General features: G+C 41.2%; 1 protein-coding gene across 1 annotated transcript in view; it reads right to left on the bottom strand.

The window, feature by feature from the left end:
• The window catches only part of MCCC2 (methylcrotonoyl-CoA carboxylase 2), a 69,401-nt gene that overhangs the window by 32,306 nt on the left and 24,970 nt on the right, over nucleotides 1–12,125 (bottom strand). Inside the window, exon 7 of the mRNA XM_010380259.2 lies at nucleotides 598–711. Within this exon, the coding sequence (XP_010378561.1) occupies nucleotides 598–711 (114 nt within the window). The remainder of the gene's footprint in view (nucleotides 1–597; nucleotides 712–12,125) is intronic.

The following is a 12,125-nucleotide window of genomic DNA, read 5'->3' as shown; positions in this document are numbered from 1 at the left end:
GTATATACCCAAAAGAAATGAAAGCAGGAACTTGAATAGAAATTTGTACACCCACGTTCATAGCAGCATTATTTGTAATAGCTTGAGAGTGGAAGCAACCCAAATATCAATTGATGGATGAATAAACAAAATACAGTGTATACATACAACAGAACATTATTCAGCCTCAACAATGAAGGACACTCTGACATCTGCTACAATATAGAACCATGAAGACGTTTTGCTAACTGAAATATGTCAATCACAAAAGGACAGATATTATACAATTCCACTTACATGTGAGGTACCTAGAACAGTCAAATTCATAAGGACAGAAAGTAGAATGGTGGTGCCGAGGTGGCAGAGGTGACAGAAATAGGGAGAATTTCAGTGGGGAAGGATGAAAATGTTCTCGAGATAGATGGTAGTGATGGTTGCACAACAATATGAACATACTAAACGTCACCAAGCTGTACTGAAAAAACGGTTACAACGGTAAGTTTTATGTTATGCATATTTTATCACAATATTTTTTAAAACATCAAAAAAATAGTTAAAATGGTGTATTTTATGTTATGCATATTTAATTTCCATCAACCAACATTCTTATGTTCTTACCAAGGGGGGTCCTCCCAAGAAAATGGTACCCTGCTTGCGTACGATGATGTTTTCATCAGCCATGGCAGGCACATAGGCTCCTCCTGCGGTGCAGGAGCCCATGGCCACTGCGATCTGGAATCCAAGCACACGACAAACAAATGAGATGCAGCTCGTGCAGCGACTTCTATAGTGTTTGATCCAGAATCCCACAAATACTGCAGTGACCAGAGGACATTACGGGTTGGTCCCTGAACATCATTTAAAAAACAAAGTCCTCTAAATGTTTCAAAGAGTTTTCTGACTTCTTGTATCAAAACATTTTCAAGGGCTTATGTCTCACTTTTATAAAACTTATGGACAATCTAATCTCCCTGTCAGAGAGAAGACTGGCCTGATAAGACTACTGGCCTGAGAAACTTATGGAGAGAAGAAACCCACAATATACCCATAATTTTGCAAAACTGTATTAAAAGGATAACTTTATGTCTAATAATAATAATAAGTCCTCTAAACATTTGCCACTTACCTCACAGGAATACTAAAATAACTCTTCAAATGGATGTTATTAATATTTTGTTACACTGGATGTAATACTTTCTAAATATAAAACTAATGTTAAGACTGCAGTTTAAAACCTTGCTCAAAAGAAAAGTCGATTGTATTGAAGCTGGATGATGTGTACATAGGGTTCACAGTACTATTTTCTCTAGTTTTGTGTGTTTAAAATTTTCTATAATAAAAAGCTTTAAAAAAATCTTGCTTGCAAATTAGTATGGTACCAAGAATAATAAATAAAGGTTTGGCTGATGACTCCTAAATAGGAATGAACAATATCACCAAAGAAAAATAAAGTATATAATGAATATTTTTTAAATTATCATATGAAAGCAATTTTTGCTACTAATTCCAATATTCCATCAGTTTTCCTTACAGGCATGCAAACAGCATGTTCTGAAAAACAGCATGCCATACTAGTATAATCAAAAGATGAAAAGGTAACATGAGTTAGCATCTTTCCATCTAAATGGCCAACACAGAAAGCATTCCTCCTCAACTAAAGCTTTCATGTATGCTATTAAAAGTGGCTTCAACATTTATTTGTCAACATATTACAGAAGTGATTATCACTTACAGTTTTGCTTATCAATCACCCAGAAGTTTGTGTTACAGATATCTATGGCTACAAAAAACTTGCCTACGAGCACAGAGAAACCCTCATGTAGCATTGTCATAATAGCAAAAATATGTAAATAACCAAGATGTCCATCAATACATTTTGAACAGATAAATAAACTTTTAAAGGGGCATATTCTTTTCAAATCTGTGGCAAAGATAACAAAATGTAATGTTAACGCTTAACAGATCCAGGTAGTGAGCACACAAGCATTCAGTTCTATTATTCTATATACTTTCTGCATGTTTGAAATATTTTATGGGCTTTCTTTTTCAAGTTTCTGTGGGAAGCAAAGGACACAATTTTACCTTAGCATCCTGTTCTCTGTACCAGAACACTGAGTTCAGCTCAAACTATTTCAGTACTCAAAAAGAAATACAGTCAAGGAACTTAGAGAAGAGTCACAGTGATGTCAAATCTAAAAGGGAACAGTTTTCAAAAATAATACCTAAAGAACTAAGCAGGCATGGCAGAGTCCCATGAAAACAACCAGAGGGCAAAAGGAGGAGAAAGAAAGCAACTGTCAGCAAGAATTCAAAGACCAAGATGAGGGAGGGAGGTGGGGGAGGAAACAGAGGAAGAGGAATTATTGTGTTGAGATGTAGTTAGACAGGCTCAGCACAGTGGTCCACACCTGTAATCCCAGCACTTTGGGAGGTTGGGGTGGGTGGATCACTTGAGGCCAGGAGTTCAAGACCAGCCTGGCTAACATGACAAAACCCAGTATTTACTAAAAATACAAAAATTAACTGGGTGTGGTGGCACATGCCTGTAAACCCAGCTACTCAGGAGGCTGAGGCAGGAGAATCACTTAACCTGGGAGGCAAGGCTGCAGTGAGCCGAGATCACGCCACTGCACTCCAGCCTGGGTGACAGGGTGACAGTCCATCTTTAAAAAAAAAAAAAAAAAAGGCAGGGGGTGGGTGTGGTAGCTCACACCTGTAATCCCAGCACTTTGAGAGGCTGAGGCAGGCGGATTACCTGAGGTCGGGAGTTCAAGATCAGCCTGACCAAAATGGAGAAACCCACCTCTACTAAAAATACAAAATTAGCCAGGCATGGTGGTGCATGCCTGTAATCGCAGCTGCTTGGGAGGCTGAGGCAGGGGAATGGCTTGAACCCAGGAGGCAGAGGTTGCAGTAAGCCGAGATCGCACCATTGCACTCCAGCCTGGGCAACAAGAACAAAACTCCATCTCAAAAAAAAAAAAAAAAAGAAGAAAAAGAAAGGAAGAAAGAAATGTCGTAAGACAAAAGTAAGAGAAATGATGAAACTAAATGCCATCATACCATCTACTACAGACTGAATGTTTGTGTCTCCTCCGAACTCATCTGTTGAAGCCCTGTCCCCAGTGTGATGGTAGGTAGAGGCAGAGGCCTTTGGGGAGTAATTTGGTGAGATGAGGTCATGAGGTAGGGCCCCCCACCCCCCATGGGATTAGTGCCCTTGTAAGGAAGAGACAGGAGATCTCTTTGGCCACCATGTGAGGACACAGTCAGGAACAGGGCCCTGACCAAGAACCAGGTCATGTGCGTACCCTTATCTCTGGGGACTTCCAGCCTGCAGAGTTGTGAGAAATAAATGTCTGTTGTTTAAGACATCCAGTAGTCTATGACAATTTGGTATAGCGGCTGGAAATGACTAAGATACCATTTGAGTAGGGGAAGAACGATGGAAAGGAGATCTAGAAAAGTCTCACAAAGGAATAGCTGACAAATTATTAGCATATCTACTTCAGGGAATTTTACTATATGGCTAAGGGACGCTTCCGACATGTTTCTCCACAGTTCCTCAACAACCAAGGAAATCAGCAATCCACCTCTCTGACCAGTAGCTACACAAGCTCAGAAAAGGACAGGAGATTCTGGTAACCAAGCTTTTAAAATGGTCCCCCCAAACCTGTGACTTGGTATTCACATTCTGTGCAGTTCCTTCCTCTTGAATATGTGGTGGGTCCAGCGACTAGCTTGTAATAAAGAGAATATGGCAAGTGATGGATTGTCACCTCTGTGGTCAGGCCATGAGAAACTGTCTACTATCCTGCTGGCCCTCTTGCTCTTGCTGGCCCTCTTTCTTGTCTTCTCCTTCTCTTGCTTTGATGAAACCACGTGACAAGCTGTGAGATGCTCTAGGGAGAGGCCATATGGCAAGCAACTGAGGAAGGCCTCTGGTCAGCAGCTCGTAAGAAACTGAGGCCTGCAAAGTGCCGGACCCTGCCAACAGCCATGGGAGTGAGCCAGGAAGTGGGTCCTTCCTAGTCAAGCCCCGAGATGATTGCAGCCATGTGAGAGACCCAGAGCTACGCTGCGCCCAGACTCCCAATCCACAGAAACTGCGAAATAATGTGTGTTGTTTTACACTGCGCAAGTTTTGGGACAATTTGTTCTGCCACAATAGGACAATTAATACAGAGATCAAAAAACATCTATCTTAAGTGACTACAATTAAAGTGCATCTGAAGACTTGAGACAGACTTTGTTTGGAAGTACTTATCTAATGCTGTTCTTCAAAGAACCTATCTAAACTGTTCAACTATTTCAGAGATGGCAGACAGTATGTATAACATTTTTTTTTTATTTTTTCAAGAACAGTTTATGAACCATACTGCAGAAATATGTACAACTTTCTGTGCCATCCCAGAAAGTGAAGGAAAACCAGGAACAGGACATGGAAACCATGTTAGCCAGGATGGTCTCCATCTCCTGACCTCGTGATCTGCCCGCCTCGGCCTCCCAAAGTGCTGGGATTACAGGTGTGAGCCACTGCGCCCGCCTTGAAATGCATTTTTAAAACAAGCCAAGCAGGGTAGCACACGCCTGTAATCCCAGCTACTCGGGAGGCTGAGGCAGAAGGATTGCTTGAACCCAGGAGTTCAAGACCAGGAAACCATTATATTAAGTGAAAGAAGCCAGTCACAAAAGACCACTTATCATATATGATTCCCTTTACATGAAATGTCCAGAACAAGCAAATCTATAGACAGAAAGTAGCTTAGTGGTGGCCTAGGGCTGCGGGGGACTGGGTAGAAATGGGGATTGACTGCTATTGGGGAAACGAAAATATTCTAAAATTGATTCATTCAACTCTGTGAATATCCTAAAAGCCATTGAATTGTACACATGAAATGGGTAAGTTATATGATATTTGAATTATATCTCAACAAAGCTGTTGCAAAAAACATTTTTTTTAGCTTTATAATTTCTTTTTTTTTAATTATACTTTAAGTTCTAGGGTACATGTGCACAACGTGCAGGTTTGTTACACCATGTTGGTGTGCTACACCCATCAACTCATCAGCACCCATCAACTCATCATTTACATCAGTTATAACTCCCAATGCCATCCCTCCCCCCTACCCCCTCCCCACAATAGCCCGGTGTGTGATGTTCCCCTTCCTGTGTTCAAGTGATCTTATTGTTCAATTCCCACCTATGAGTGAGAACATGCGGTGTTTGGTTTTCTGTTCTTGCGATAGTTTGCTGAGAATGATGGTTTCCGGCTGCATCCGTGTCCCTACAAAGGACACAAACTCATCCTTTTTTATGGCTGCATAGTATTCCATGGTGTATACGTGCCACATTTTCTTAATCCAGTCTGTCACAGATGGACATTTGGGTTGATTCCAAGTCTTTGCTATTGTGAATAGTGCCGCAATAAACATATGTGTGCATGTGTCTTTACAGCAGCATGATTTATAATCTTTTGGGTATATACCCAGTAATGTGATGGCTGGGTCAAATGGTATTTCTAGTTCTAGATCCTTGAGGAATCGCCATACTGTTTTCCACAATGGTTGAACTAGTTTACAATCCCACCAACAGTGTAAAAGTGTTCCTATTTCTCCACATCCTCTCCAGCACCTGTTGTTTCCTGAGTTTTTAATGACTGCCATTCTAACTGGAGTGAGATGGTATCTCATTGTGGTTTTGATTTGCATTTCTCTGATGGCCAGCGATGATGAGCATTTTTTCATGTGTCTGTTGGCTGTATGCATGTCTTCTTTTGAGAAGTGTCTGTTCATATCCTTTGTCCACTTTTTGATGGGGTTGTTTGTTTTTTTCTTGTAAATTTGATTGAGTTCTTTATAGGTTCTGGATATTAGCCCTTTGTCAGATGAGTAGATTGCAAATATTTTCTCCCATTCTGTAGGTTGCCTGTTCACTCTGATGGTAGTTTCTTTTGCTGTGCAGAAGCTCTTTAGTTTAATTAGATCCCATTTGTCAATTTTGGCTTTTGTTGCCGTTGCTTTTGGTGTTTTAGACATGAAGTCCTTACCCATGCCTATGTCCTGAATGGTATTACCTAGGTTTTCTTCTAGGGTTTTTATGGTATTAGCTCTAACATTTAAGTCTCTAATCCATCTTGAATTAATTTTCGTATAAGGAGTAAGGAAAGGATCCAGTTTCAGCTTTCTACTTATGGCTAGCCAATTTTCCCAGCACCATTTATTAAATAGGGAATCCTTTCCCCATTTCTTGTTTTTCTCCGGTTTGTCAAAGATCAGATGGCTGTAGATGTGTGCTATTATTTCTGAGGGCTCTGTTCTGTTCCCCCAAAAAAATTTTTTTAATAAGAGTCAAAAAATAAGTACAAAGGAGTCAAAATTCTCAAACAAGTATCTAACAGGCAAAATCTTGTTTTTATTTTTAATTTTGGGGGGTACATAATAGGTCTATATATTTATGGGGTACATGAGTTTCGTTTTTTTTTTTTTTTAGTAGAGATGGGGTTTCGTCATGTTGCATTCATCTGTGGTACAACAAAGACGTTACATGAGCCCACACTGGTCAAAGCTCACTGGACAAATGATCTGAAACCCCAGAAAGAAAATTCTGTGGCACTCTCCACTAAGAGGACACTGAAATGATATAAGATGCATGACCAGAAACGTGGCCCAGGCTGGTCCTGAACTCCTGTGCTCAAGCAATCCTCCCACCTTGACCTCCCAAAGTGCTGGGATTACAGGCATGAGGCAACACACCCAGCCGGAGACGTTTTGATACAAGCATGCAATGTGAGATAAGCACATCTTGAAGAATGGGTATCCATCCCCTCAAACATTTATCCATTGAGTTGTAAACAATCCAATTATACACTTTAAGTTACTTTAAATGTGCAGTTATTATTATTGACTACAGTCATCCGGTTGTGCTATCAGATAGTAGGTCTTACTCATTCTTTCTTTTTTTTTTTTTTGTACCCATTAACCATCTTCACATTCCCCCAACCTTCTACTCCCATTCCCAGCCTATGGTAACCAACAGGCAAAATCTTAATATTGCTAAAAACAAATTCTGATGACAGAAATAAAAATTAAATTAAAAAACAGAGATAAAAGAGCTCACTGTCATGCAATGTCATACAATCTCTTCTCTCTTTTTGTTTTGAGACTCTGTTGCCCAGATTGGAGTGCAGCGGCACAAACACAGCTCACTGCAGCCTTGACTTCCCGGGCTCAAGAGATCCCCCCACCTCAGCCTCCCCAGTAGCTGGGACTGCAGGTGCACCACTACGCCCAACTAATAGTCTTTGTAATTTAGTTCTGAGTCATTCACTTATTCACAAAAGGTGACAAAGTGAATAGAACAAGAGTTCTGCCACTGTGTCTGCTTTCTTTTTCTTTTTTTTTGGAGATGAGGCCTCCCAGTATTGCCCAGGTAGCACACCTGGTCTCAAGCAATCCTCCTACCTCTCAGCATCCTAAGAAGCTGGGAGCACAGGCATGAGCCACTGTGCCCAGCTGCATCTGCTTCTTCCTGTATCTGCTTCTTCCTCTCACAAAGCACAGGAATCCCAGGGCCAAATAGCATTAACAACTTGCTATGTCCCAAAGCATTCACTGGTGGTATCACAAAGACGTCACATGAGGACACTGAAAGGACATAAGATGCATGACCAGAAACTTTTCTGACCAGACTCGGAGGCAGAGATTTGGCTTGTGATGTGGTACAACACAGGCATTGTGCCAGGACAGACATCACAGGGACCTGCATCTGCAATGGGACAGAGGTAAACTCCAGAGAACTCCACCAAGAGGCTACAGTCCACCCAGTCACCAGTGAAGTGGGCCTGCTCTGTGATCGGAACAAACACCTCTTGCAAGGTGAGGTGATTCTAAGACTTGAATCAAGAGTAAGAACGTACAAGAAGGATGAGGATAAGACATACCTGACAGTAACAATTCATGTCATCCTCTCCACAGAAGGCACAGGCAACATTTCTGAGCAAAAGGAAATGAGATGCTACAAAACAGAGGTAATCATCTGGAAAAGCTTTAGATTGAATTTCATTACCCTCCAGGTCTTGCCTCAACAAATAGAGACTGGGTCTCCTTATACGAAAAGCAAATTACATATTGTAGGTCAGCAGCCTGCCCCATGGAAAGGGTCTCTGACAGGGAGCTAAGAGGTTTTTGATCTAATTCTGAAAAGCTAGGTGAACTCTAGACCTCAGTTCCTCCCTGCAAAATTGTAGAATACTATCCAATTCATAGAAATATTGTGATAAATGTAATGTAACTTGGAGCGAGAAAAAAGTTCCAACTGCTTGATGAAAAAGCCATTAAAAATATAATAATTTTTTCTAATGTCACCTTACTTCTTTTTCAATTCAAAGTAGAAAGCAGATACTACTGCCCACATCACATTTTTCCTGCCCCACCTGAAAAACCACCATTAAAAAATAAAAATCACAAAATATACATCTCAATTCAATAGCTGTCAAGAATTTAAGAGCATTATCAACTATACTGACTGATCAATGCCACTGATTTGATAGTAGTCATGCTTATCTATGCCAACTGGATAGATTGAAATACACACAGAATACAAAAAGTCCATCTTACCCAGTATGTTCTGTTTCCCCCTCGATCTTTTTGTCAGAGAGCCTCAAAGTAATCAAACAGTGATTTTGTTTCTCCTAAGCCCTATCCATCTCCATCACAGGTTGAAATTAATTTTTTTTTTTTTTTTTTTTTTTTTTTGAGACGGAGACTCACTCTGTAACCCAGGCTGGAGTCCAGTGGCACAATCTCGGCTCACTGCAACCTCCACCTCCCGGGTTCAAGCAATTCTACTGCCTCAGCCTCCCGAGCAGCTGGGACTACAGGCACACGCCACCACACTCGGCTAATTTATTGTATTTTTAGTAGAGATGGGGTTTCACCATGTTAGCCAGGATGGTCTCGATCTCCTGACCTAGTGATCTGCCTGCCTTGGCCTCCCAAAGTGCTGGGATTACAGGTGTGAGCCACCACGCCCACCTTGAAATGTATTTTTAAAACAAGCCAAGCAGGGTAGCACACACCTGTAATCCTTGCTACTCGGGAGGCTGAGGCAGGAGGATTACTTGAACCCAGGAGTTCAAGACCAGCCTGGGCAACATAATGAGACCTGTCTCGAAAAATAAACAAATAAAACAAGAGGCCACATGGGTTCATGCCTGTAATCCCAGCACTTTGGGAGGCCAAGGCAGAAAGATCCCCTAAGCCCAGCCTGGGCAACATAGTGAGATTCCATCTCTACAAAAATAAAAATAAAAATTAGCCAGGCATAGTGGTGTGCACCTGAAGTCCCAACCACTTGGGAGACTGAGGCAGGAGGATCACTTGGACCTTAGAAGTCAAGGCTGCAGTGAGCTGTGACTGTGCCACTGCACTCAAGCCTGAGCAACAGAGTGAGACCCTGTCTTACAAAAAAAGAAAAAGGATGCAGTACCTATCCTAAGCTCCTCAAAACAATTACCAAGGTGAAAACAGTGAAAACCAACAAGATACATTTCAAAAATAATAAGCTAAGGCAAGCAGGGAGGAGGAGGGTGGTAAGGTAAGAGGAAAAACGGGAAACCTGAGAATAATTTTAAACATGTCTCCAAAAAGAAGTGAAAATAGGCAGAATACAACACAAAGGAAAAGAGAAAGGCCTGAGGAATTGCAACTAAGTATGACTAGATGAATGATGCCTATTTCAGAAGAAATAAACTATTCATTCAAACAAAAACACCTTGTTGCTTATACTAAAACAAGAAAGAGAACCAATGCACCAGAGCAAAGATCAATCTACAGCAAACTAGACTATCACTAAATTATAAAAATGAAAAGTAATGTGAGACCTAAAGAAAACACATATGAAGATCCCACTTCTGCAGAGGATTCTAAGTCTCAAATTTAAAAAGCCAGACATGGAAACCATAATCAGTGTCTCAGACTGTTTGCTGCTGCTATAACAGAATACCCAAGACTGAGTAATTTATATAGAAAAGAAATTTGGCCTGGCATAGTGGCTTATGCTTATAATCTCAACGCTTTGGGAAGCTGAGGTGGGAGGATCGCTTAAGCCAGGAGTTCAAGACCAACCTGAGCAACAAGACTTCATCTCTACAAAAAAAAAAGAAAGAAAAATTTAAAAAGAAATTTACGGCCGGGCATGGTGGCTCAAGCCTGTAATCCCAGCACTTTGGGAGGCCGAGATGGGCGGATCACGAGGTCAGGAGATGGAGACCATCCTGGCTAACCTGGCGAAACCCTGTCTCTACTAAAAAATACAAAAAACTAGCCGGGCAAGGTGGCGGGTGCCTGTAGTCCCAGCTACTCAGGAGGCTGAGGCAGGAGAATGGCGTGAACCCAGAAGGCAGAGCTTGCAGTGAGTTGAGATCCAGCCACTGCACTCCAGCCTGGGCGACAGAGCAAGACTCTGTCTCAAAAAAAAAAAAAAAAAAAAAAAGAAATTTACTTTTCACAGTTCTGGAAGCTGGGAAATCCAAGAGCATGGCACTGCCATCTGACAGTCATCCCATGGTGGAAGAGCAGAAGTTGGGAGGGCAAGCAAGGGCAAGAGTGTGTGAGACAGAGAGTAAAAGGCCAAACTCCCACAATGACAGCATTAATCCATCCATGAGGGCAGAGCTCTCATGACCTAATCGCCTCCCAAAGGTGCCACCATTTAACATCACCACAATGGCAACCATGTTTCCAACACATAAACTTTTGGGGGACGCATTTAAACTGCACTTTTGGGAAAATAAAAGAAGCACATTGCAAAGATCATCATGTCATCAGGCCTCAGATATGGAGAAGGCCCAGAGAAGACATTCTCATAACATGAGACTCGAAGAAAGACCACCAGACACCAACACATCAACTCTTTAAACTCCAGAAACAATTAAGGCGTCTTAAAACCTGCCATGAAAGAAAGATGAAACAGAAGAGAACATAAAGGTAAGTGCCTAGCTTAACTATCTTTTCTGCTTGACAGCAAAAGAAAATGTTGAAACTTGGAAGGTCTATAGGAATCTATCCACATTGTTATAGCAGCAAAGATATAGAAAACTATAGAGATATGATTGCCAATAGACACACTCTTTGAAATAAGTAGGTAAATGAATTTACAATGGGCAAGGCAAATAACATTAAATAAAAACCAACCTTGGAGAGAAAAACAACAACTAAATTTGAGTAAGGAAGCTGGTGCTTACTATCGAAATGAATACATAACATAATTGAACTTAAAAGTGATTAACTTACATAATAAATATAAGGAATTGTTTTATCAGTCTGTCTAAACCAAAGTCTTAAATAAACAACAAAACAAATATTAAAATCAGGAAATAGAACCACTCAATATCTATCATGTTATAACTTTAATAGTTACAAGGAGATTCATCTTTTAATAAATATTAAGTAAATAGCATCTCAGGGAAATGTGTGAGGATATAAAAATTCATCTAAATTGTCTCTAATCTCAAGTAGCTAACAGACTAGTAGAGGAAATTAGTCCAGATATATCTAGATCAAAGGAATAAATGCCATTAGTAAGGCACCGTACAAGAACTATGGGAGCTAGGAGAAAGAAAAGATTACTTCCAGTAAAGGATTCTGGGATTTCCTTAAAAGGGTGGCATGGGAGATGTGTCTTGGAAGATGAGTTGGAGACTCAGACCCAGGAGGATGAGGGGAAAGAGGACGAGCACAGTCCTGAGCAGATGGTCAAAAAAGGCCAGGGTATATATGGAGACCAGTGACTGCATCAGGTTGACTGCAGTTTAGGGTCCAGGAGCAATAATGCTAGAAAGTTAGGTTGAAATCTGATCACACGGGGGCTTAAATATTGGGCTAAGAAGTAGGAGCTTTGTTTTGTAGCAAATAGTAACAGGGGGGCCACATAAAAGAATAACCTTGCAGCACGTGTCCACTGTATGGGAAAGGATAGACTAGGCAGGCAGGGATACCAGGCAGGCGAGGTTAGAGCCACAGCGTAGTGATAACAAAGGCCTGAGCTACCTCTGGGGGTGACAGTAGCAACAGAGTGGAGAGGACCTACCCAAAGGTGAAACCAACAGGACTCATCAGTGTATTCGGCAAAGGCTTAGGATGTGT

Source organism: Rhinopithecus roxellana, chromosome 3 (assembly GCF_007565055.1).
Source record: "Rhinopithecus roxellana isolate Shanxi Qingling chromosome 3, ASM756505v1, whole genome shotgun sequence".
NCBI lineage: Eukaryota > Metazoa > Chordata > Mammalia > Primates > Cercopithecidae > Rhinopithecus > Rhinopithecus roxellana.
This window is presented reverse-complemented; position numbering and strand designations above follow the sequence as displayed.